The following is a 27,387-nucleotide window of genomic DNA, read 5'->3' on the forward strand; positions in this document are numbered from 1 at the left end:
CAGGTATCTGTTATTCTAAATATAAATCACCGAACCCCTTGATTAGATTCCAGCCTGTAACTCACTCCCAGGTATCTGTTATTCTAAATATAAATCACCGAACCCCTTGATTAGATTCCAGCCTGTAACTCATTCCTGGGTATCTGTTATTCTAAATATAAATCACCCGAACCCCTTGATTAGATTCCAGCCTGTAACTCATTCCTGGGTATCTGTTATTCTAAATATAAATCACCGAACCCCTTGATTAGATTCCAGCCTGTAACTCATTCCTGGGTATCTGTTATTCTAAATATAAATCACCCGAACCCCTTGATTAGATTCCAGCCTGTAACTCATTCCTGGGTATCTGTTATTCTAAATATAAATCACCGAACCCCTTGATTAGATTCCAGCCTGTAACTCATTCCTGGGTATCTGTTATTCTAAATATAAATCACCCGAACCCCTTGATTAGATTCCAGCCTGTAACTCATTCCTGGGTATCTGTTATTCTAAATATAAATCACCGAACCCCTTGATTAGATTCCAGCCTGTAACTCACTCCCAGGTATCTGTTATTCTATATATAAACCCCCTGAACCCCTTGATTAGATTCCAGCCTGTAACTCACTCCCAGGTATCTGTTATTATTCTATATATAAACCCCCTGAACCCCTTGATTAGTTTCCAGCCTGTAACTCACTCGTGGCTATCCGTTATTCCATAATTTAATGTAATTTGCAGCAGGTTACGTATGCAAACTCCAGTCTGGCCTCATTATCTATCTCCCCAGTGTCCTGTTGCGGGCGAATGCAGCATTGTGGTCACTGCAGAATTTCCGCAGGGTCCTCTGAGACACTCAGAATAATTTCATTTACATTTTCTCTTTTTACTGTGTACAGGAAGAGTCTCATCAGATTGATAACCGTTCCCTCTCCCACCACGCCCCCTCCAGCCACGATGGAACACATCTTTTCAAAAACAAAATTAAACGTCTTTCATTCTTCACATCTGGAATGCAGTATGTGACTAGCACTAGATGTTGATGCTACTGCATTGCCCCAGCTCCCTCTTACCCTTCCTTTTAACAAACTACCGTGTATCTGTGCCAACGTGTAGGTGGGTTTATGTAGAGTCGCGCAGGGTGCCAGGTGAGCTTGCGTCTTCCTCTGCTCTTTCGTTCCTGACTCTAGCCACAAAGGTGGTTGAAGATTCTCGAGGACCCCCTTTCCCCCCAAGGCTCAGTTGGGTTATTGAGCCATATAGAGCCGAAGGCCGCAGATTCAATCCCTGGCCTGGTGCTGAGTTAGCCGAGGGGGGCAGTAAGGGAGTATCACAATTGGCTTCAGCACCCCCAGACTGGGGGATGGGTAAATCAGTGAGGCCTCCAACTACTTAAACTGCCCACGGTTAAATCGGGAGAAAAAAACGCCAACCATTTTTTCCCCATTAGTCAATTATAAAACTGGAGCTGGCAGAGTGTTAATCATTCCGTGTGTTTCAGGCAGAAACAGTTCTGGGAGTAGTCCGCACCTCGTTAAGGTGCAATCCCCTTGCACACTTTATCACCTCTAACTGGTGCTGGGTTACAGTTTGCCCTAAAACTAAAGCAAAATACTGCGGATGCTAGAAATCTGAAATAAAACCAGGAAATGCTGGAAATACTCAGCGGATCAGGCAGCATCTGTGGAGAGAGAAACAGAGTTAAGGTTTCAGGTCGATGACCCTTCGTCAGGACTGGAAAAAGGTCAAGATGTAGTAACTGATTTTAAGCAAGTACAGAGGCAGAGAAAGGGGGAGGGGAGAAAAAAACAAAAGGGAAGGTGGAAGGCAGGAGAGATTAATTGACAAAATGGATGATGGTGTGAGGCAAAAGCGGGTGGTAATGGGACAGGTAAAAAAACAAAAGATGGGTTTCAAGATTTTCAGATTCAGATTCAGATTAGATTTATTTGCCATATGTAACAAGTACAATGGAATGCTTGTTCCCCGTAGGGACACGTCAGCTATACATACAGCGCCGCGTTCAGAGTCAATACAATGGCTTCCCGTGGCAGTGGGAGCACGATGTCCCTCAGCCGCTCCGTCCTCCTCTTCACCGCGGCCTCCTCCTCGCTGTTGCCGGCTCCACGTGTGGTGACCTTCTCCCGCTCTGGCCACCATGCCCGGTCCCCTCCTCCCAGCCGGACTGCGAGTTACCCCAAATGGAGCTGCCGGCCGACGTGCTGCAGCGTGTCGTCGTGTCTGCTGCTGCTGCTCGTTGCGCTGCGCTTCTCCGCCCGACTCGCCGAACACATCGTCGGGATGTGAATGCTCCAATTCAGCCTCCTCTTCACCGTCGCCGGCTCCACGCTCCACGGCCCGGGGCCTACTCCTCTCTCTTCACGGGTCCCCTCCTCCCAGTCGGAATTCCTTCCCGCCGAGGAGCTGCCGGCCGATGTGCTCCAGCGGGTCGGCTTGGCGGCTGCTGCTGCTCACCGCGCTGCGCTGCCTCTGCCCGACTCGCCGAGCACCTCGCTCTGGTTGCGGGAGCGAGCGGCGAGAGCTGGCCGCCCGAAACAGGGAGAGCGATCTCACCACCGGACCATCACGGCCGCCAGCGACGATGAAGGAACGGCGATATATGTCCAAGTTGGGATGGTGTCTTCCTTGGAGGTAGTGGTGTTCCCATGCACCTGCTGCCCTTGTCCTTCTAAGTGGTGGAGGTCACGGGTTTGAGAGGTGCTGTCGGACCTTGTGGGGACATCAGCCATTCTGTACAGACCCCTTTCACCTCTCCCCTAACGAGCTCCGCAAGCTCTAGCTTCTGATTGCACAGGTGATATTGAGGTGACTTGATGTAAATCCACCCCCCACCCTCCTTGCTGTGCTTGTTCCCAGCCTGAATGAGACAGCATTACCCTTTCTAACCAGTGCCCCACCCTGTGATGAACCTTGAACAGAACCGTCATCTGTGACATCTCTGGGGTGAACTGAATGACAGTAGTAAAAATGTCCCACAGCACTTCACAGGAGCATTGCCAAACAAAATTTGATGTCGATCCACATAAAAAGATATTACGGCAGGTGACCAAAAGCTTTGTCAAAGAGGTAGGTTTAAGGAGCATCTTAAAGGAGCAGAGAGAGGTTTAGGGAGGGAATTCCAGAGCTTAGGGCCGAGACGGCTGAAGGCACGGCCGCCAATGGTGAGGCAGAGGATGTGGGGGATGCACAAGAGGCCAGAATTCGAGGAGCACAGAGATCTCGGTGGGTTGTAAGGCTGGAGGAGGTTACGGAGATAGGGAGGGGCGAGGCCAGGGAGGGATTTTGAACACGAGGATAAGAATTTTATATTCGAGGCGTTGACGGACTGGGAGCCAGTGAAGGTCAGCGAGCACAGGGATGCTCCAATCTCCGGCCCCGCTTTAAAATCATTCACCCCCGTCGTTGTTTCCGAAAACAGCCTGAGGTCGAAGAACCGGTCTTTACCAAGCTCACCCAGACGGAGGTCTTCGGGCACCAGCCCTGGTCCTGCGGTGCCCCAGGCGCTGCCAGCAGCGAGCAGCGCCACCCCAGTTAAGAAGTCGAAAGCCAAAGGCGAGAAGCGCAAGGAGAAAGAAAACCGCCCGAAACGGAAGGAGGGAAAGGACGAGGAGCAAAAGGAGAAATTGAGGCCTTCATCAGCCAGTGGCCTGAAAAATAAGGAGACGGCGGTAGAGGCTCCTGAGCCTGCTCATGGTAAGGGACTCAGCACCGATTGGTGGTTCCTATAGCGATTACCATTTCTTTAATTAAAAAGGAACCGGGATAGCTGAACAGAGAAAGAATAGCATTTACATAGCGCCTTTCGCAATCACAGAACATCCTGGAGCGTTTTACAGCCAATTAAATACTTTTAAAGTGGGGTCACTGTTGTAATGTAGGAAACACGGCAGCCAATTTGTGCACAGCAAGCTCCCACAAACAGCAATGTGATAATGACCAGATCATCTGTTTTAGGGATGTTGGTTAAGGGATAAATATTGGCCAGGACACCGGAGATAACTCCCCTGCTCTTCTTCAAATCGCACTGTGGGATTGTTTGCATCTACTTGAGAGGGCGGGCGGTGCCTCGGTTTAACGTCTCATCCGAAAGACGGCACCTCCGACAGTGCAGCACTCCACTGGAGTGTCAGCCTGGATTTTGTGCTCGAGAGTCTGGCGTGGGACTTGAACCCACAACCTTTTGACTCAGAGGCGAGAGTCCTACCAACTGAGCCACGCTAACACCTGGTGACACTGCTGGCACTCATTGACTCTCCCAACAGCCTATGCCATGGAGATTTAGGACACAGTTTGACGACTGCAGTCTTTCCCATGCATTCACTTCATTGCTCGTCATGCAATCGTGCCAGGTGCAAGATGGCTGCCAGATTCAGCTACGTAACAATCATCACTGTACGTCAAAGTCATTCCTTGTGCGTGGCCCGCTTTCAGATGTGATTAAGTGCTGCACAAATACAAGCCTTTTAAAGGGAGTGCCAGTTAGAGTCTGGGCACCTTGCCACCTGCCATACCTATAGACAGCTGGTTTAAATATAGCCTTGGCACAGTGCTGGGAGTAGATTATGTGCCGGCCCATCTGCTGCAGTGGAAATCGGAGTGAGGTCCAGGGAGGAAAGAGTCCCCCATCCCTGCCCCCTGCACTCCCACAATGTGACAGGAAGGAATGATACCAACCACGATCACTCAAAATACAGCCCCACAAAGAAACCCGCACATGTGGTGAGCTGGGTCACCTCTTGCCGTCACGAATGGCTCCTTTAAGAAGCCATGGTGTGGAGATGCCGGAGTTGGACTGGGGTGGACAAATGTAAGAAGTCACACAACACCAGGTTATAGTCCAACAACTTTATTTGAAATCACAAGCTTTCGGAGCACTGCTCCTTCGTCAGGTGTCGTCACTTCACCTGATGAAGGAGCAGTGCTCCGAAAGCTTGTGATTTCAAATAAAGCTGTTGGACTATAACCTGGTGTTGTGTGACTTCTTACATTTGTCCTTTAAGAAGGGCGTCTCTATTTGTAGTGTCAATGGAAGGCTGGTTTGAGAGCTGCTCCCTGTCCCTGTGCACAGTGGTAAAGGCATATACTTGCGTTGTAGAATGGGTCAACAACAAAAAATCCCCAGCTAAGGATATTTAAAGAGGCAGCAGCCCCATGAAAAATAGATTGACAAGCCATTTTCCATTGGAGCTTTCTGTATTGGGGCAGTGCCCCTTTAAAAGGTAGAAATGCCAACTGGAGCCCAGATTTTTAGGGAATCCCCTTTCTCTTTGCCCCTAATTAGACATCCTATTCCATCGTGTGGGTATGTCTGAGGTTTGTTGATTCAGCTTTGCTGGGGTACCTATTGGGACATTGCACAACCCAGCCTGTGATTGTCCAACCACACTGCCCTCTCAGTAGAGTAGCTGCCCTCGGCATTAAGGCAGCATTCATTGAGTACAAAAGTAGAGAAGTTATGCTGAACCTTTATGAAGCGCTGGTTAGGCCACAACTGGAGTATTGCATCCAGTTCTGGTCACCGCACTTTAAGAAGGATGTGAAGGCCCTTGAGAGGGTGCAGAGGAGATTTACCAGAATGGTTCCGGATATGGGGGTTCTTAGCTACAAGGACAGGTTGGAGAAGCTGGATTTGTTTTCATTAGAGCAAAGGAGGTTGAGGGGTGATTTGATAGAGGTGTACAAGATTATGACGGGTTTGGATAGGCTAGATGGGGAAAGGCTGTTCCCACTAGTTGATGGTACAAGGACTAGGGGACACAGATTGAAGGTTTTGGGCAAGAGATACAGGGGGAACGTGAGGAAAAACTTTTTTACGCAGCGAGTGGTGAGGACCTGGAACTCGCTGCCGCCGGAAGTGGTGGAAGCGGAGACACTCATTGTTTTCAAGGGGAGACTGGATAGACACTTGAGTAGAATAAACTTGCAGTGCTTCAGGGATAGAGCGGGGGAATGGGACTGACTGGATTGCTCTGCAGAGAGCTGGGCCGTTATGACTCCATGGGGGAAAAAGTTGGTTGATTTGCGCCTCCCATTAACCCCCATAAGAGGGCAAAGCAACTAGCGCCTGGGCGCGGCGCTGTTAACGCCTCCTGCGAAATTCAGCGGGAGGTTAGTGGTGGTGGTAACTGTTAGCTCCCCGCGGCGCTGCGCCCCGGCCGTGATTTTCGGTAGCGCCCCCTGACTTACCGCCAGACGCTATGTCCAACAGGGTCAAGGGGGCCTACCTGCGGCCAGGACGGCACAAATTAAAGGGGAGGTGCCGGGTGGCCATTTTTGTTGATGGCCGCCTGCCAGCACCTGCCTCCGCTGACGTCCCTGGCCTCCTGACCCGTCCCGCCCCCGCAGAGTGCCGGCTGCGCTCCGTGAGCCCGGCACTTCTCTTGAGTGCCGGGCTCTTTTGCCAGCACTCTGATCCCTGGTGGCCCAGCTGGGCCCCGGGTCGTGCTGCGCAAGGTCGCTCCCCTTTAAGAAGGGGAGGAAGGCCTGCAGTACCGCAGCGCAACATGCCGGCGTGCATGGCGCTGCTGCACATAGCACCGCGATATTCACTCGCAACGCCCGAACAGGGAGGCAGGGCACTTCCAGTAGCTTTTTCGGGGCGATAAAGGGGGCACGACCCAATTTTGTCCCCATGACTCTATGACTCATTGAGTGTGGCACCAAAGGGCAAAATTGAGGCGAATGGGGGTCAAAGGTAAAAGCCTGCGGTGGCTGGAGTCATGCCCGACACAGGGGAAGGTGGTGTGGGTGCAGGAGTCATGTCCGACACAAGGGAAGATGGTGTGGGTGCAGGAGTCATGTCCGACACAAGGGAAGATGGTGTGGGTGCCACATTTGCCTACATAACAACAGTGACAGCAACTCAAAAGTAATTGATTGGCTGTGAAGAATCAGGAAATCCCGAGGAGTTCAGACGCTGTATAAGTGCTAGTTGCTGCTTTTATGGCTTTGTAGCATGTACGCGTTCTGTGTTTTAGGTTCACCTGCTGCTAAAACAATAGCAGGCACCATGGACCCAGAGGAGGCCGTGCGACTCCTCACAGAGAAACGTCGACTGGCCCGAGAGCAGAGGGAGCGGGAGGAGCAAGAAAGAAAAGAACAGGAGGAAAAGAAGAGGTGGGTGTCTGATTTATTAAGAGTGGGTTAACACACTATCCTTTAACACTGTGGGGGTTAGTGGGTTAACACACTATCCTTTAACACTGTGGGGGTTAGTGGGTTAACACACTATCCTTTAACACTCTGGGAGTTAGTGGGTTAACACACTAGCCATTAATACTGGGGGTTAGTGGGTTAACACACTATCCTTTAACACACTGGGGGTTAGTGGGTTAACACACTATCCTTTAACACTGTGGGGGTTAGTGGGTTAACACACTATCCTTTAACACTCTGGGGGTTAGTGGGTTAACACACTATCCTTCAACACTCTGGGAGTTAGTGGGTTAACACACTAGCCATTAATACTGGGGGTTAGTGGGTTAACACACTATCCTTTAACACACTGGGGGTTAGTGGGTTAACACACTATCCTTCAACACTCTGGGAGTTAGTGGGTTAACACACTATCCTTCAACACTCTGGGAGTTAGTGGGTTAACACACTAGCCATTAATACTGGGGGTTAGTGGGTTAACACACTATCCTTTAACACACTGGGGGTTAGTGGGTTAACACACTATCCTTCAACACTCTGGGAGTTAGTGGGTTAACACACTATCCTTTAACACTCTGGGGGTTAGTGGGTTAACACACTATCCTTTAACACACTGGGGGTTAGTGGGTTAACACACTATCCTTTAACACTCTGGGGGTTAGTGGGTTAACACACTATCCTTTAACACACTGGGGGTTAGTGGGTTAACACACTATCCTTTAACACCCTGGGAGTTAGTGGGTTAACACACTATCCTTCAACACTCTGGGAGTTAGTGGGTTCACACACTATCCTTTAACACTCTGGGAGTTAGTGGGTTAACACACTATCCTTTAACACTCTGGTGTGGGGGTTAGTGGGTTAACACACTATCCTTTAACACTCTGGGGGTTAGTGGGTTAACACACTATCCTTTAACACGCTGGGTTAATGGGTTCACACACTATCCTTTAACACTCTGGCTGTGGGGTTAGTGCATTGTCACATTGCCCCTTCACACAATGGGTTTGGGGACAGTAGATAAACACTCTGCCTCGTCACCCCGAGTCTGAGGGTGAACATGTTGTCCTTTTATCTGGGGACCTTGGCCTAGACTAATGGGGAGAAGGTCTCCTCTCTATTGGCTGAGGGTGTCAAGTAAAAATAGTTTGGGGAAACTGCAACCTAATTTCTAAATCCACAGCACAGAGCAGCCCATAGTCGGGTTGGAGTCTGTAAACTCCTCCCATAGAGCTCGTGGAGAATCCTGGGACCATCGGTGTGCCAGGCTGTTGCATCCTTGTGTTGGATGCACGTGCCCTTCCTGCTCGTACTAGTGGGTAGAGTCCTGGGAAACCAGAAGGTAGCCCCCTTCACCTGAGCTCAAGAACATGAACTGTTTGTTCTGTGTTTCCTTAAGGCTGATAAAAGAGGAAATGGCCCGCAGAAAGGCTGACGAGAAAGCCCAGCGCATGGCCGAGGCTCAACGGCTAGAGGAAGAAAGCCGGCAAAAGGAAGAAGAACGGCGGCTCGAGGAAGAGGAGTGCCAGCGGAGAGAGGCCGAAGCAGAGCGTGAAGAAATGGAGCGCCTGCAAAAACAGGTTGGGAGGAGCGATGTGGACTTGGGGTAAAACACGGCTGCCCATCCTTCACCTCTGTACATCCCATAATCGTCTGGCGATATGGTGCTCTTAATGTAAGGCAGAGAATTCAAAGTCAGAATTAGTTTTGTTTGTGGCAGAAAGTCGGGACTATGAGACCCAAATGAGGGATTGTCTGTCTCTGGAACATGACTGAACTGGGAAGATGGATCATTGAGGTGAAGCAAGCATGCTCCCCAATGGCTCAGTTGTCCGAAGCTTATAGACATAACACAATGACCTACATCTAATTCTTTATCAGTTTCTCTTGCCACGGCCACCCTCATTGTCTCCCCTTCTCTCCTGAAGGTACTGACTGATGGGCTACACATTCAGTAGGCACTGTCCCCCTTTTAGAACCTCGTTCAATTGGCCATTCTTGTGTGAATCCATAAAATGAGTGTTAAACCTGGTTGGGCGGTGGTCAGAGCCAAGCTCGATCTTCACACCATGGCCCCGATATTTACGAGGAGGGAGCGGGGGAGCGTGTTTGCGAGGGAAAGGGGGGGGGAAACCCGGGAACGTGGAGGTCCTGCTGAATTTAATGGCAGGACCTCATTCTAATTTTTTGACTCTTGTTTCCTGCCTGGAAGCCGCTCAGATTGAGAGGCTGATCGGCTGCTGGGCGGGAAACCTATGGTAGAAGGCCGCAGGCAGGGACCGCTGGGGAGGGTCCCCAGCAACTGGGAAAGATCGAGGTTGGTGGCGGGTGAGGGACGAATCGGATCGACGGTCAAGAGGGAGCAGAGACCGGGAGAGATCAACGGTTGACGGGGCAGCTGTCGAATCGGCAATCGAGAAATGGGTGGGGGGGAGAGACCGGGAGAGGTTGTGGTGCAGAATGCTTCAGATCGCGGTGATGGCGATGGTGTTGGTGGGGGGGGGAGGTGGTGCTGGCCAATCACAGCTGGAGATTTTCTTGAGGGGCTGGCGGGGGAGTACTCCTGCTCCTCCTGGCTCTCGAGCGTGCTATAAAAAGCAATTCACTGCTTGCACTGGCTGCTCCCGTCTCCAGTTAGCTGCTGAGTTTCAAGATCCCTGGGAAACCCGGCCGGCTAGCATTAAATCTAAATCAGGCTCCCAACTGCACTGTGGGAGCCTGATTTAAATATTCTAATGAGGTGTCCCGTCTCTCGAGCAGGGCACAGACACGACACCATTAAAAAAACTGGCAGGTTGGGGTCACGTTGCGCAATTTTTTATCTTTAACTTCCCCCGACCATCATGGGGGGGGCGGGGGGGTTAAAATTCCCCCCGATGTTCCTACCGACACACATTCTACTAGGTAGATCGATGGTGAACAGGCGCAGGAGCCTTGGTTCATGTTTCCCCACATCCTAGCTCAAAGATACTTAGACCCGGGATAGAACATGGGTCACCTCCTGGCCTATGTTGATGAATGCCTCACCAAGTAGTGCATTCACCCATCGGAAGACTATTATAGCAGCGCTGGGGCCACCTTTTATTTAAATTCATTCACGGGACGTGGGTATCGCTGGCAAGACCAGCATTTATTGCCCATCCCTAATTGCCCTTGAGATTGTGGTGATGAGCCGCCTTCTTGAACCGCTGCAGTCCGTGTGGTGAGATAGAGAGTTCCAGGATTTCGACCCAGTGACGATGAAGGACTGGCCGATATATTTTCAAGTCAGATTGTTTGTGTGACTTGGAGGGGAACTTGATTTGCCCAGTCTGTTTGAAGGTGGTGGTGTTCCCAATGCGCCTGCTGCCCTTGTCCTTCTAGGTGGAAGAGGCCTCGGGTTTGGGAGGTGCTGACGAAGAAGCCTTGGCGAGTTGCTGCAGTGCATCTTGCAGATGGTACACGCTTCGACTAGAGCGTAAGGCCGGGGTGGGGCGATGAGGGAGTTAGGCTGCAATTGTGAGGAATTAAAAGAGGGCGGGGGGGGGGGGGTGGAATTGAAGCAATTTCTCTCAGTGGAAATGACATCACTGGAATCTTTGATCCTACACACAGAGAGAAGAGGCGGAGGCTCGAGCTCGCGAAGAGGCAGAGAAGCAGCGACTGGAACGAGAAAGGCACTTCCAGAAAGAAGAGCAGGAGCGGTTGGAGAGAAAGAAGGTAACCCTTCTCCATGAGCATAGTCACTGCGGCAAGTGCTCCATGAGCACGGTGCCATGGAAATGGTAGCCGAGTGGTTATGGTACCAGATGAGCCACTCAAAAGCTGGGAGTCCCAACAAAGCAAGTTGTGAAATTGAATTCAACAGATCTAGTCATTTGTGGGCTGGCACCAGAAAAAATGACCATTAAAGCTGCCCAGCCTGTTGGAAGAACCCAACTGCTTCACTGATGTTCTTAAAGAAAGAGATCCAGCAACCCTACCCAGTCTGGCCTGACGTGGCCACTGTGTGATTGACTCTTGATGCCCTCGGGGTAACCAGGAATAGGCAACAAAAGCAGCCTTGCCAGTGTGGCCTACATCCCAAGAACAAAGTAACAAATTTAAAAATACTGCACGTCACTATGGCACTACACGTGGGGCAATTAAAAAAAACTTTAATGTTTTATTTCTTTAAGTGTTTAGATAGGATTTATTTATTTTTTAATTTGCCCACCGTTATTTCAATGAGGCGCAGTCGGTGTTGTAGAGATGGGATGTTGTGAAAGATGTTCAGTGGATATTTTACGGTCACGCAGCTGTCCCTCAATCCTCCCTTCTCCTCCACTGTCTAGTGGACAATGATGAACCTCCCTCTGGCACCATCTCTCACGCAGCATGGGCTGAGATGGGGCACTATGTCATCACCAGCATGCGCAAAAACCCAGAACTTGCAATCTGTCAAGAATCTTCTCGACAGATCCAGTGCATCCCTGGGAAAAGGGCATCCGCGGGCGGAGAGTTGGGCCATTTGCCCAACTACTGCCCAGCGAATGCCCGTGAAATTCTTACGCCTGGTAAAAGCAGGTGTAAGGCCTGCTTTCACCAGTGTAAGAGTTTAATGAACATAAAAATACATTTTTTTCAATTATTTAAACATTAAAACACCTGTAAAATAAGTTCCGGTTATTTTTCGCCCTTTTAAAACATTTACGTTTATTTTTCAAAAAATGAAATTTTTGTTTTAAATGTTTAATTTAATTGTATTTTAGTTCATTTTAAATATGTTTTTTTTTATTTATTTGGTATGTAGATGTGTTTTTTATGTGATTCCCCATTCATACGTATGGAGTTTCCGTACGTACGGAATCCCCATAAGTATGAATGGGGATCCCTTTCATTGGTTGGGTCGGCCCACATGATCCCAGGGGCGCTTGCGAACCGCCTGTGCCCCCTGGGATACGTGTGCCTCTACGCATGTCTACGCAGAGAGGCCCAGGATTGCGAGTCTCCGCTGATCCAGGACCATCCAGTAGGTGTGTAGATTTATTGCCGTTTGGAGGCATCCGCCTGCAGGAAGCTTCCGACTGCAAATTCAGGCCCAATATGATTAGGCAGTGTCAGCACAGTTTTATGAAAGGGAAATCGTGTTTGACAAATCTATTAGAGTTTTTTTGAGGGTGTAACTAGCAGGGTAGAAAAGGGGGAACCAGTGGATGTGGTGTATTTGGATTTTCAGAAGGCATTCGATAAGGTGCCGCACAAGAGGTTATTACACAAGATTAGGGCTCATGGGATTGGGGATTAATAATCTATGAGCGTGGATTGAGAATTGGTCGTCGTCATATGTGTCTTCACACTGTTCCCTTTGGGGAACTGTATGAAGTGGTGGAAGGATTTCTGGCCGCGATTAACGCTCCTTCCGTGACCGTAACCATCTTCGTACCAGCCATTAGGGTGGTTAGTCCTATGGCGGGAGGGTTTTACGGGCTCCCACAACCCATACGAGGGGGGGGAGCCACCCACACCCACGGACGCAAGTATCCCGCTGGATGTCAACCCAGAATTTAGAGCCGGGCTCCGACTCCACTTGCCGGGACTGTCTGGAACGGGGTTCGAAACCCTACACCTTCTGGCCCAGCGGCGGGGATGCTACCGCTATGCCAAAGGCCCACTCCTGAGAATTGGTTAACAGACAGAAAACAGAGAATAGGAATAAATGGGTCATTTTTAGGATGGCAGGGTGTAACTAGTGGAGTGCTGCAAGGATCAGTGCTTGGGTCTCAACTATTCACAATCTACATCAATGACTTAGACGAGGGAACGGAGTGTAATGTATCCAGGTACAAAGCTAGGCAGGAAAGTAAGCTTTGAGGAGGACACAAAGAGCCTGCAATGGGACATAGACAGGTTAAGTGATTGGGCAAGAAGGTGGCAGATGGAGTACAATGTGGGGAAGAGTGAAATTATCCACTTTGGTAGGAAGAATGGAATTTAAAAGGTGAGAGACTAGTAAATGTTGGTAATTAGCAGGATTTGGGGGTCCTTGTACACAAATCACAGAAAGTTAACATGCAGGTACAGCAAGCAATTTGGAAGGCTAATGGTGTGTTAGCCTTTATTGCAAGGGGGTTGGAATATAAGGAAGTCTTGCTGCAATTATATAGGGCTTTAGTGGCTGGAGTACTGTGCACAGTTTTGGTCTCCTTACCTAAGGAAGGATATACTTGCCTTGGAGGCGGTGCAACAAAGGTTCACTAGATTGATTCCTGAGCTGAGAGGGCTGTCCTATGAGGAGAGATTGAGTAGAATGAGCCTATACTCGCTGGCATTTAGAAGAATGAGAAGTGATCTCATTGAAACATATAAAATTCTTGACAGGGTAGATGCTGAGAAGTTGTTTCCCCTGGCTGGAGAGTCTAGAACCAGGGGTCATAGTCTCAGGATAAGGGGTCGGTCATTTAGGACTAAGAGGAGGAGAAATTTCTTCACTCAGAGGGTTGTGAATCTTTGGAATTCTCTACCACAGAAGGCTGTGGAAGCTCCGTCGATGAGTATATTCAAGACTGAGATCGACAGATTTTTGGGCACTAACGGAATCAAGAGATATTGTGATAGGGCGGGAAAGTGGAGTGGATGTAGAAGATCAGCCATGATCTTATTGAATGGTGGAGCAGGCTCGAGGGGCCGTATGGCCTACTCCTGCTCCTATTTCTTATGTTCTTATAAGAATATGCCTCCTTGACTCTTGAGGCTGTGTTTGAATCCGGGCAAGATTGATGGGATCCCTCAGGAATGAGTTGAGAGGATTGTGATGGGATATTATCACGTAGCTAGATCCTGTCCAAAGGATGCTCTCCTCCCTAACCTTTTCCAGTTCTGACGAAGGGTTCTACCCGAAACGTTGACCCTGTTGCTCCTCTCTTCGATGCTGCCTGACCTGCTGAGTGTTTCCAGCATTTTCTGTTGTTATTTTAGATTTCCAGCATCTGCAGTATTTTGCTATTGTGATGCAGATGAACTATTGGGCTACATTTTGGGAAGTAGGGCAGATGGAAGGGAAACTGTTTTATTTTATTCAGTCGTTGTAACATTTTATTTCCTTTCATCTTTGTCTGCAGCGCCTGGAACAGATTATGAAAAGGACTAGAAGATCTGATTGTCTGGATAAGGTACATCTCACTCTAGAATATCCTATCACGGAGACCTTTTACGCACGTCACTCATTACCTTATCTCCATTAAATCCATGTTACATGTGTGTTTTTAACCCTGAGTGTGTGGACAAATTTCCCTATACGGACACAGCTGGCCTGGGATGGGGGTTTTGATTGGTTGGAAAACGTGCCTCTTGGGTTAGTTCTCAACCAATGAAATCCCTTATTTGTAATGAAGTTGCTCCCGACTCCAAGGTGGAGAGTGCGAGCAGAGGAAGAGGAGGGGAACGAAAATAACCGGAACAGAATGGGGAAACCACCAGACTTTACAGGTAAAATTAATAAAAGAGGATGGGAGGGGGAAGAGAAATGGCAGATGCAGTTCAATGTGGGGAAATGTTAGGTCATCCAATCCGGATGGAAGAAAAATAGCTCAGAGTATTTTCTAAATGGTGAGAAGCTAGCAACTGCAGAGGACCGGAGAGATTTAGGGTCCAAGTACAGAAATCACTAAAAGCTAGTGGACAAATATAAAAAATAATTCAAAAGGCAAATGGACTGTTGGCCTTTATCTCACGAGGGCTGGAATACAAAGGGGGGGAAGTTACATTACAGCTGTACAGAGCTCTGGTTAGACCCCATCTGGAGCACAGTGTTCAGTCTGGGCACCGCACCTCAGGAGGGATAGATTGGCCTTGGAGCGGGTGCAGCGCAGATTCACCAGAATGATACCGGGGCTAAAAGGGTTAAATTATGAGGACAGATTGCATAGACTAGGCTTGTATTCCCTCGAGTATAGAAGATTAAGGGGTGATCTATTTGAGGTGTTTAAGATGATTGAACAAGTTGATGAGGTAGATAGAGAGAAACTTTCCTCTGGTGGGAGCGTCCGGAATAAGGGGGCATCACCTTAAAATTAGAGCTAGGACGTTCAGCGGTGATGTCAGGAAGCACTTCTACACACAAAGGTTGGTGGAAATCTGGAACACTCCCCGCCCTCCCCCAAAAAGCTGTTGAGGCCGGCGGTCAATTGAAAATTTCAAAACCGAGATTGATAGATTTTTGTCAGGCAATGGTATTATGGTTAGGTAGATGGATTTGAGGTACAGATCATCCACGATCTAAATGAATGGCAGAACAGGCTCGGGGAGCTCAATGGCCTACACCCGCTCCTATGTTCCTACGTAACAATGAAAGTTTGAACTCCGCTTTGGGCCAAGGTACTGCAGGTGCCAGCCTTGGCTCAAGGGTAGCACTACCGCTTCTGAGTCAGAAGGTCATGGACACAAGAGTAAGAGTATCAGAGTAATAATGGGGGAATCACCGGGAGTATCGGTGTAATAATGGGGGAATTACCGGGCGTATCAGAGTAATAATGGGGGAAACACTGGGAGTATCGGTGTAATAATGGGGGAATCACTGGGAGTATCAGAGTAATAATGGGGGAAACACTGGGAGTATCGGTGTAATAATGGGGGAATCACTCGGAATATCGGTGTAATAATGAGGGAATCACTGGGAGTATAGGTGTAATAATGGGGGAATCACTGGAAGTATCGGTGTAATAATGGGGGAATCCCTGGGAGTATCGGTGTAATAATGGGGGAATCACCAGGAGTATCAGAGTAATAATGGGGGAAACACTGGGAGTATCGGTGTAATAATGGGGGAATCACCGGGAGTATCAGTGTAATAATGGGGGAATCACCGGGAGTATCAGAGTAATAATGGGGGAAACACTGGGAGTATCGGTGTAATAATGGGGGAATCACCGGGAGTATCAGAGTAATAAGGGGGGAATCACCGGGAGTATCGGTGTAATAATGGGGGAATCACCTGGAGTATCAGAGTAATAATGGGGGAAATACTGGGAGTACCGGTGTAATAATGGGGGAATCACCGGGAGTATCAGAGTAATAATGGGGGAAACACTGGGAGTATCGGTGTAATAATGGGGGAATCACTGGGAGTATCGGTGTAATAATGGGGGAATCACCGGGAGTATCAGAGTAATAATGGGGGAAACACTGGGAGTATCGGTGTAATAATGGGGGAATCACTGGGAGTATCGGTGTAATAATGGGGGAATCACCGGGAGTATCGGTGTAATAATGGGGGAATCACCGGGAGTATCGGTGTAATAATGGGGGAATCACCGGGAGTATCGGAGTAATAATGGGGGAATCACCGGGAGTATCAGTGTAATAATGGGGATCACTGGGAGTATCAGTGTAATAATGGGGGAAACACTGGAAGTATCGGTGTAATAATGGGGGAATCACCGGGAGTATCGGTGTAATAATGGGGGAATCACCGGGAGTATCGGTGTAATAATGGGGGAATCACCGGGAGTATCGGTGTAATAATGGGGGAATCACTGGGAGTATCGGTGTAATAATGGGGGAATCACCGGGAGTATCGGTGTAATAATGGGGGAATCACCGGGAGTATCAGTGTAATAATGGGGGAATCACCCGGAGTATCGGTGTAATAATGGGGGAATCACCTGGAGTATCGGAGTAATAATGGGGGAAATACTGGGAGTACCGGTGTAATAATGGGGGAATCACCGGGAGTATCAGTGTAATAATGGGGGAATCACCGGGACTATCGGTGTAATAATGGGGGAATCACCGGGACTATCGGTGTAATAATGGGGGAATCACCGGGAGTATCGGAGTAATAATGGGGGAAATACTGGGAGTACCGGTGTAATAATGGGGGAATCACCGGGAGTATCGGAGTAATAATGGGGGAATCACCGGGAGTATCAGTGTAATAATGGGGGATCACTGGGAGTATCAGTGTAATAATGGGGGAAACACTGGGAGTATCGGTGTAATAATGGGGGAATCACCGGGAGTATCAGTGTAATAATGGGGGAATCACCGGGAGTATCGGTGTAATAATGGGGGAATCACTTGGAGTATCGGTGTAATAATGGGGGAATCACCGGGAGTATCGGTGTAATAATGGGGGAATCACTGGGAGTATCGGTGTAATAATGGGGGAATCACCGGGAGTATCGGTGTAATAATGGGGGAATCACCGGGAGTATCGGTGTAATAATGGGGGAATCACCGGGAGTATCGGTGTAATAATGGGGGAATCACCGGGAGTATCGGTGTAATAATGGGGGAATCACCGGGAGTATCGGTGTAATAATGGGGGAATCACTGGGAGTATCGGCGTAATAATGGGGGAATCACCGGGAGTATCGGTGTAATAATGGGGGAATCACCGGGAGTATCGGTGTAATAATGGGGGAATCACTGGGAGTATCGGTGTAATAATGGGGGAAACACTGGGAGTATCAGTGTAATAATGAGGGAATCACCGGGAGTATCAGTGTAATAATGGGGGAATCACCGGGAGTATTGGTGTAATAATGGGGGAATCACCGGGAGTATCGGTGTAATAATGGGGGAATCACCGGGAGTATCAGAGTAATAATGGGGGAAACACTGGGAGTATCAGAGTAATAAGGGGGGAATCACCGGGACTATTGGTGTAATAATGGGGGAATCACCAGGAGTATCGGTGTAATAATGGGGGAATCACCGGGAGTATCGGTGTAATAATGGGGGAATCACCGGGAGTATTGGTGTAATAATGGGGGAATCACCAGGAGTATCGGTGTAATAATGGGGGAGTCACCGGGAGTATCGGTGTAATAATGGGGGAATCACCGGGAGTATCGGTGTAATAATGGGGGAATCACCGGGAGTATCGGTGTAATAATGGGGGAATCACCAGGAGTATCGGTGTAATAATGGGGGAAACACCGGGAGTATCGGTGTAATAATGGGGGAATCACCGGGAGTATCGGTGTAATAATGGGGGAAACACTGGGAGTATCGGTGTAATAATGGGGGAATCACCGGGAGTATCGGAGTAATAATGGGGGAATCACTGGGAGTATCGGTGTAATATTGGGGGAAATACTGGGAGTACCGGTGTAATAATGGGGGAATCACTGGGAGTATCAGTGTAATAATGGGGGAATCACCCGGAGTATCGGTGTAATAATGGGGGAATCACCGGGAGTATCGGTGTAATAATGGGGGAATCACCGGGAGTATCGGTGTAATAATGAGAGAAACAAACTTCTGCTGAAATTTTTTTTAACCTCAACTGAAGGATTGATGTCACGTTTTCCTTCACAATGGGTTGGTCTGAATGGTCTGTGTGTGGTGGGCACTGATGTTCAGCCCTGTCTGTGTCATGAGTGGTTTGTGTTGCTGGGTCCTGATTGGCTGATGGCACGGTGTAGCCAGATGCTGATTTTTGTTGCTGCCCCATCGGTGTTGGTTGGTTGGCGTAACCAGGTATTGATTGATGCTCTGCCAGAGTAGGCTGGTCGGTGGAACTCGACTTTGATAGGTATCTCTTCTCTGTCTGGGGTGGGTTGGCAGAGGTGTGTAACCATATGCTGATGGGGGTCACTGTATTGTCTTTGCCTGTTGATTGGTGGAACCAGCCGCTGGGGACTGACACTGTTCTCCGTGTAGCGGCTGATTGGTGTAGCCAGTTGTCGACGGCTATCACTGCTCTCCCGGTGGTCACTGATTGGTGGAGCCAGTTGTCGACGGCTATCACTGCTCTCCCGGTGGTCACTGATTGGTGTAGCCAGTTGTCGACGGCTATCACTGCTCTCCCGGTGGTCACTGATTGGTGTAGCCAGTTGTCGACGGCTATCACTGCTCTCCCGGTGGTCACTGATTAGTGGAGCCAGTTGCCGATGGCTATCAATGCTCTCCTGGTGGTCCCTGATTGGTGTAGAAAGTTGCCGACGGCTATCACTGGTCTCCTTCTCGCGGCTGATTGATGGAGCCAGTTGTCGATCGCTACCACTGCTCTCTCGCTGGTGGCTGATTGGTGTAGAAAGTTGCTGACGGCTATCACTGGTCTCCTTCTCACGACTGATTGGTGGAGCCAGTTGCCGATGGCTATCACTGGTCTCCTTCTCGCTGCTGATTGGTGGAGCCCGTTGCTGCCAGCTATCACTGGTCTCCTTCTCGCTGCTGATTGGTGGAGCCAGTTGCCAACGGCTATCACTGCTCTCTCGCTGGTGGCTAATTGGTGTAGAAAGTTGCCGATGGCTATCACTGCTCTTTTGGTGGCTGATTGGTGTAGAAAGTTGCTGACGGCTGTCACTGGTCTCCTTCTCGCGGCTGATTGGTGGAGCCAGTTGCTGATGGCTATCACTGGTCTCCTTCTCGCGGCTGATCGGTGGAGCCAGTTGCCGACGGCTATCACTGCTCTTTTGGTGGCTGATTGGTGTAGAAAGTTGCCGACAGCTATCACAGGTTTCCTTCTCGTGGCTGATTGGTGTAGCTAGTTGCCATCGGCTATCACTGGTTTCCTTCTTGCTGCTGATTGGTGTAGCTAGTTGTCGTCGGCTATCAGTGGTCTCCTTCTCACGGCTGATTGGTGGAGCCAGTTGCCGATGGCTATCACTGGTCTCCTTCTCGCTGCTGATTGGTGGAGCCCATTGCTGCCGGCTATCACTGGTCTCCTTCTTGCTGCTGATTGGTGGAGCCAGTTGCCGACGGCTATCACTGGTCTTCTTGCGGCTGGTTGGTGGAGCCAGTTGCCGACTGCTGTCACTGGTCTCCTTCTTGCGGCTGATTGGAGGAGCCAATTGCCGATGGCTACCACTGCTCTCCTTCACGCTGCTGATTGATGTAGCTAGTTCCCGACGGCTAGCACTAATCTCCCGGTGGCGGCTGATTGGTGGAGCCAGCTGCCGATGGTTATCACTGCTCTCCCGGTGGTGGCTGATTGGTGTAGCCAGTTGCCGACGGCTACCACTGTTCTCCCTCTCGCTGCTGATTGGTGGAGCCAGCTGCCGATGGTTGTCACTGCTCCCCCGGTGGTGGCTGATTGGTGGAGCCAGCTGCCGACGGCTACCACTGTTCCCTTGGTGGTGGGGGTTGTGTTGCTCTGTGTAACTCGACGCAAATCGACGTTTTTTCTTGTGCATTTTTTTCTCCTGCAGAAAGATGACAAAAAATCAACTGCTGATGGGGAGCCAGACGGCAAGGAGATGAAGGCAGAGACACCGGGTAAGATGGGGAGATGGGGCAGTGAAATGGAGAAGGACTGAGGCAGGAAAATGTGAGTAAGATAGCAGGGAGAATTGTTGGGAGGATCAGGCAATGCAGAGGCGGGTAGGGAGTTGAAAATACTATGCAGTAATTAAACAGTTTAAAAACCTGAATGACTAGAAGGACGAGCAGTTTGTTGGATTATTTAAAGGACTTTTGCTGTCATTTAGTACTGGTCCCCACAGCTGTTCACTGCCGATGCGGCATTGTGTAACTGTGCTGAAAGGGGAAGGAAAGGGTGAGGGCAGGACTTTCTGTTCCAAGTATTCCTCGCTGCCTGTCCAAAAATATACACAATCCACACATGCCAGCTCAGCCCTCTATTCTCTGAGCGTCTAGCTCAGTGGGAGTGCTTGTGGCCCTCACCGCACCTCTTACTTCCAGCAGTACAGCCCTCCTCCTCCAGTCTGAAGGGTCTTCACGTCCGAAACAACTGCCAGTAGAAACAGCTAACGGGATAACAGAGACAACACTCTCTCGTGCTCAGGTTCCCTCAGGCACTCCCTCCTGCCCTTTCTCTCTCTTGTTCTCTTGCACGCGTTCTCCCTTTCTCTGTCTCTTACTCGCGTTTTCACATTCTCATTGTCTTGTGCTCTCCTGTTCTTTCTGTCTCTTCCTCTGTCTCTACGCGCTGTTCTTCTCTCTCTCGCTGTTTCACGCTCCTACGCTCGCTCACAGGCTCTTTCTTTCTCGCGACCTCTTTTCCCCCCTCATGCCCGCTCGCTCGCTCTCTCTCTCGACTTCTCTTTTGCATGCTCTCTCTTGCACACCCCTCTGCTCTCACTCCCTGTTGCGCGCACGCTCTCTCTCTCCGTCGTGTGCTCTAGCTGCGTGCACTCTCTCTCCGTCATGCACTCTCTCGTGCTCTGACTATCTGAAGCACGTGCCCTCTTGTGCACTCTCTTTCCTACCCCCAATCCCTGTCTCTCTTCCCTGCATGCACTCTCTCTGCCTTTCCCCATTTGATCCCTCTTCCTGTGCACGCTCTCTCCCTCCGCCCACACTTTCTGTCTCTCGCTCTTTAACATGTTGAATCATCACTCAGCTGTAGCACGTGGAGTTTTTCTTGATCAGTCTTTTGTAATGTGTTACATATAAGTTACACACAGAAAGAGACCCTGTTGGTGTTTATCCTCCACAGGGGCAGTATCCCAAGTGCCCATCCTGTTCCCATATCCCTTTATCCCCCTTTTCCTTCAACCACCAAACCTATTCTTAAATGTTGACATGGTCTCTCCTTCAATCGCCAATTCATCCCCTCTGTTAAAACGTTTCTCCTGCTCCCTGTCCTAAATCTCTTACCTTTAACCTTGTGTCGATTTTCCCTCATTCTAGAACCCCCCTTCAGTCACCAGCAACAGTCCGTTTCTAACCATTCTGTACATAGAAACATAGAAGATAGGAGCAGGAGTAGGCCATTCGGCCCCTCAAGCCTGCTCCGCCATTCAATGCGATCATGGCTGATCATCCAAATTCAGTACCCTGTCCCTGCTTTCTCCCCATACCCCTCGATCCCTTTAGCCTTAAGAAATATATCCAACTCCTTCTTGAATATATTTAATGAATTGGCCTCTACTGCCTTCTGTGGTAGAGAATTCCACAGGTTCACCACTCTCTGGGTGAAGAAATTCCTCCTCATTTCTGTCCTAAATGGCTTACCCCTTATCCTTAGACTGTGACCCCTGGTTCTGGACTCCCCGACCATCGGGAATATCTTTCCTGCATCTAGTCTGTCCAGTCCTGTTAGAATTTTATAAGTTTCAATGAGATCCCCTCTCATTCTTCTAAACTCCAGTGAGTATAAGCCCAATCGACCCAATCTCTCCTCATACGTCATTCCTGCCATCCCAGGTATCAGCCTGGTTAATCTTCGCTGAACTCCTTCCATGGCAAGAACATCCTTCCTCAGATAAGGCGAGCAAAACTGCACACAATACTGATTAAGCACCATCCATTCGGAATTTTTAGCACATCTGTCAAATCACCCTGTAATCGCCGCTGTTCTAATGAAACAGCCTCAATTTTTCAAGTCTTCCTTTGTTATCTCTATTTCCTCACACTAAGCAGCATCCTTATGTGCTGCACCCTTCCTATTGCCTCAATATCCTTCCGATAGTGTGGAGCCCAGACTGTACACCGTACTCCAACTGTGGTCTTACCAGGGTGATTGGTTATTTTCCCACTTCGTAATTCATCCTCTCACCAATCAGGCAGCAAAAAAATATAGGAACTTAATCAGAAAGAGTAAAATTACAAACACTACTTGGACACACAAACTAGATTTATAGCCTGTTCATTAATTAATCGTGATGAGAAACAGCAGCATGGGTTTAGAAAGGAAGGTCCTGCCTGGGCAATATCTTTTGACTCCTCTTGGAACTCCCATGGTCCAGCTTATTTGAAGCCTCAGAAAGCTTTTGATAAAGTTCCACATGAAAGGCTTCTAATTACATTCAAATCCATGGGAATACAGGATAGAACATGGGACTGCATTCTAAAGTTTAAAAATGAGGAAGCAAGGAACGCTCCTGAGAGGTGCAGTGTAGACGGTATGGGGGTGGGTTGTGGTCTCATTACTGGGGGAGGGGTTACAGTGCCGGACTAGGTGGGGAGTTGTGTCAGGCAGGGAGAGGCTGCAGCATCAGATAGGGGGAGGGGTTTGGTGAAGTTCTGCAGAAATCAGTACCTGAACCACCATTTTTTAACTGCAAATTTAAATGGTCTGGATGCTGGAAAGCAATTACAAGTTTGCTAGATTTTATGATATTGAAATCGAAAGATCAGAAAGGCGGGTGAGTGGAGTTAATGACTGGCGGAATGATTTAGGCGGGTTATGGAGCTGGGCACGCATGTGGTAAACTGGAATTCAATCCTGATAAATATGCATAATGGTACATTAAGCATAATTTGTCCAGCCTAAGTATACAGCGAATGGAATGGAAATAGCACAGCGAGATTTGGAAAAGGACTGGGAGTGATAATGGACTGCTCACTCTCCATCTCGAGATCGTGTGCAGAACCAATTTTAAAAAAACATTGGGATCCCAGCATTGCCTGAAAGGCTGGTGGTAGCAGATTCAATAGTAACTTTCAAAAGGGAATTGGGTAAATACTTGAAAAGGAGAAATGTTTAGGACTACGGGCAAAGAGCAGGCGAATGAGACAAATTGGAGAGCTCCTTGAAATTCAAAGAGCCGGCACAGATACAATGGGCCGAATGGCCTCCTTCTGTGCTGTATCATTCTATGCTCAGTAGAGTACAAGACTCTGGAGGCTATGTTAAGGCTTCACAGTGCAGTGGTTAGATCAATAGGAGGAATACTTGTTCAATTCTCATTAATGTGCTACAAATAGGGGCATATACATATTGAAGAGGGTGTCCATCAACAGACCAATGTCCTTTGGGATACAGTATGTGAGTAATCAGAGACATGACATGTGGTGAGTGTAGGATGCTTGGGAGGAACAGATGACTTTGGACCTGTGGTTTCCAAAGCTCTCCCTCACTGGGGTTTTCCCCGTGTCATGTCTGGGCCTGTTGTAGACTAATTGATAGAGATTGGTTGCTATAATTAGTCAACAACTCCATTCTCATTCTATCATATGAATACCAGGGTGGTAGAAGGCGAACTAGATGGACCGTGGTCTTTTTCCTCTAGCAATTCCTATGCTCCTAAGTTTAAAGAGGTTGCGGTACTAGGAAAGATGGGAGGAGGCCAAGCTCTACATCGATGCATAGAATATATTAAATAATACTGATATGGAATATTATTTCAAATTAAACCAGGAAAGTAGGATCAAAGGACATAAATGTAAATGAATGAAAAGTAAATTGAAAAGCTATCAGGAGGAATTTCTTAGCTTGGAGTGATAAATGTTTGGAGTAATTTGCCAGATGGACAATTGGAGGAGAAATACATTAGGAGTGTTCAAGATGGATGCTGGCTTGTGAGAGCTAGGGCAGTGGGGGAGAGGCCGGAGGGGCCAAATACCCTTTACTTGTCCTTGTGTGCTCAATTCCATGTGTATATAAACAGAATACATCAGGAACAGAACCTGCTTCTGTCTGATAGCAAAATACTGCAGATGCTGGAAATCCGAAATAACAACAGAAAATGCTGGAAAAACTCAGCAGGCCAGGCAACATCCGTGGAGAGAAATTAAAGTCGAAGTTTCGGGTCAAACCCTTTTTCAAAACTGGAAAGGAAATGAAATAGATTGAAAGGCAGGGCTGGGAGAGAACAAAAGAAGTGAAGAGACATTAAGAGGTATTCAAAACCAGACGAGATGGTGATCGGACTAGTGGAGACAAAAGACGGCTCAGATTAGGTGTGAAATGTCCTGGCAGAATGAGGGACAGCTGCCATGTGGGAGAGAGGAAAAAATGGAAAGGGGGGGGAGGGGAAAACCAAAACAAAGGGGTGGATAAAAAATAGAAGTAAAAATGTAATAGGGGCCGAGGTTATGATCGGAAATTGTTGAACTCGATATTGAGTCCGGAAGGCTGCAAAGTGCCTAATCGGAAGATGTCTCGTTTTGAATACCTCTTAATGTTTCTTCACTTCTTTTGTTCTCTCCCAGCCCTGCCTTTCGATCTATTTCATTTCCTTTCCAGTTTTGAAAAAGGGTTTCGACCCGAAACGTCGACTCTAATTTCTCTCCACGGATGTTGCCTGGCCTGCTGAGTTTTTCCAGCATTTTCTGTTGTTATTTCTGCTTCTGTCTGGATTTGGCTGTGTCACTTTGAAGTAGGCCAAATTTGCACCCAGCACCCACAAGCCCTTCTATATACGATCCCCGTGGGGGAGGTGAGAGGCTTCGGTTGAGTTTTAACACTTCCCCTTGATAATAAAGTGCAGACTCTGCTACAGACCCATCGAGGAATTCCCTGTGCTGCTCCCATTTCGTGGTACGCGGCCTCGATTAGCGTTGGTTTTTAAAAGACTCTGATGGTTTTTGCAGAAGCCGGCCCAGTTTGTGTGAAAACTGACGCCACTGAAGATCAGCAGGAGACAGCAGTTGAACAGGAAGCTGCCAAGTCGTCCGTCAGTGCCACGGACTGCCCGTCAGAGGATCGTCCACTCGAAGAGTTGGGGTAAGTCCAAGAACAAAGGCATCCTTTCCATTGGTGCATTTACACGACAGAAGAGCTGGAGGCAGAGCACCTTCACGATGTACCAGGCTTCATTCAACACACCTGTTCAACATTAAAGAGGAGTTTTGCGATTGGAAGCCCTTTTTAAAAATCAACCAATTAAAAATCGATTAGGATTATCCTCCCCTCCACCCCTCACTACCACACCTGTGATTCTGCTTAGGACAAGATGAGAAGAGACCATTCGGCCCATCAAGCCTCTCTCTACCTTCCACAGGTCACATATGAACTACCCTATCATGGGCGATAGTTCTACCCTTCCAAATTAACCTGACTGAAAGTTCTCGCTGTTTGCTGATTGCATTTCCACAGTCTTGGCAGCGGAGAGTGTTTGCTTAACTCATTCTGGCAATCAGAGTGCCGGTCTGTCAGTCAGTTGAGCACGGGAGTTGAGACCAGAAGGTTTGGAGTGCAAGTTCTTGGTAGCTTGTGGCTGTTCAGCAATGGAAATGGGGTTCAGTACTTGGGTGCTCCCTCTTGTCTGTACATACCCTGAGTCCTTTACCCCTAACTCTTCAATCCCATTTGCAACCAGATTTTCATTTAGGAGATGCTAATTGACCCAACAAGCCCTGCTTTGCTCAGTATCTTACATACATAGAATTATATACATAGAATTTACAGCACAGAACCAGGCCATTCGGCCCAACTGGTCTATGCCAGTGTTTATGCTGCATACAAGCCTGCTCCCACCCCTCTTCATCTCACCCTCTCAACATATCCTTCTGTTCCTCTCTCCCTCAAGTTTTTATCCAACTTCCCCTTTAATGCACCTATACTATTTGCCTCAACCACTCTGTGGTAACAAGTTCCACATTCTCACCACTGTCAGGGTAAAGAAGTTGCCTCTGAATTCCCGATTGGATTTATTGGGGACTATCTTATATTTATGGCCCCTAGTTCTAGTCTCCCCCACAAGTGGAAACATCTTCTCTACGTCTACCCTGTCAAAGCCCTTCATAATCTTAAAGACCTCTATCAGGTCATCTTTCAATCTTCTCTTTTCTAGAAAAAAGAGCCCCAGCCTGTTCAATCAAGTATATTCTCTCAGTTCTGGTATCATCCGTGTAAATCTTTTTTGCACTTTCTCCAGTGCTTCTATATACTTTTTGTAGTATAGAAACCAGAACCGTTCACAGTGCTCACATGTGTGGCCTAACCAAGTTCAAGTTTAACATAACTTCTCTGCTTTTGAATTCTATCCCTCCAGAAATGAACCCCAGTGCTTTGTTTGTACTTTTTATGGCCTTATTAACCTGCATCACTACTTTTAGTGATTTGTGGATCTGTACTCCCAGATCCCTCGGTCCTTTTACCCCATTTAGACTCTTGTTTTTCAAGGAGCATGTGGCCTCCTTATTCCTCCTACCAAAGTGCACCACCTCACACTGACCTATATTGAAATTCATTTGCCAATTATACACCTGTTCTACAAGTTTATTTTTTTATTTTTTTTTCTGCAAGTTTATTACCACCTTAATAAACAGCTGTGGCTGTGAGTAGCACTGGCCCACAGAATACACCTAGTAGTGGAATGGCACCTCTCTTGTTTCTTAACTCTAACCAAATAGATTCTGTCCTTGACCCCTCCAGGACATCCTCTCTCTCCAGCACTGTAATATTCTCCTTAACCAATGCTGCCTCACCACTTCCTTTCTTTCCTTCCCTATCTTTCCTGAACACCTTGGGGGAGAAATTCAGTAGGTTGCGCCACCCGTTAGTGCCTTAAGAGGGCGCTAAGTGGGTCGCAAGCCAACTGGCGCCCGGGTTCGGCACTGCCCACGCCTCCCGCTAAATTCCGCGGGACGTTAGTGGTGGCGCTAACCGTTAGCGCTGCGCCGCTGCCG

General features: G+C 48.5%; 1 protein-coding gene across 6 annotated transcripts in view; it reads left to right on the forward strand.

Moving 5' to 3' along the window:
* map7d1a (MAP7 domain containing 1a) overlaps nucleotides 1-27,387 on the forward strand; it is a 478,390-nt gene that overhangs the window by 441,743 nt on the left and 9,260 nt on the right. For all 6 annotated transcript variants that reach the window (XM_085962371.1, XM_085962376.1, XM_085962373.1 and 3 more), the window contains 7 exons: nucleotides 3,425-3,699; nucleotides 6,984-7,122; nucleotides 8,561-8,741; nucleotides 10,756-10,860; nucleotides 14,241-14,291; nucleotides 20,277-20,343; nucleotides 25,348-25,480. In XM_085962371.1, the coding sequence (XP_085818497.1) occupies nucleotides 3,425-3,699; nucleotides 6,984-7,122; nucleotides 8,561-8,741; nucleotides 10,756-10,860; nucleotides 14,241-14,291; nucleotides 20,277-20,343; nucleotides 25,348-25,480 (951 nt within the window). The remainder of the gene's footprint in view (nucleotides 1-3,424; nucleotides 3,700-6,983; nucleotides 7,123-8,560; nucleotides 8,742-10,755; nucleotides 10,861-14,240; nucleotides 14,292-20,276; nucleotides 20,344-25,347; nucleotides 25,481-27,387) is intronic.

The sequence above is a fragment of the Somniosus microcephalus genome, chromosome 20, assembly GCF_052327205.1.
Source record: "Somniosus microcephalus isolate GS21.2 chromosome 20, FLI_Smic_1.0, whole genome shotgun sequence".
NCBI classification, from domain to species: domain Eukaryota; kingdom Metazoa; phylum Chordata; class Chondrichthyes; order Squaliformes; family Somniosidae; genus Somniosus; species Somniosus microcephalus.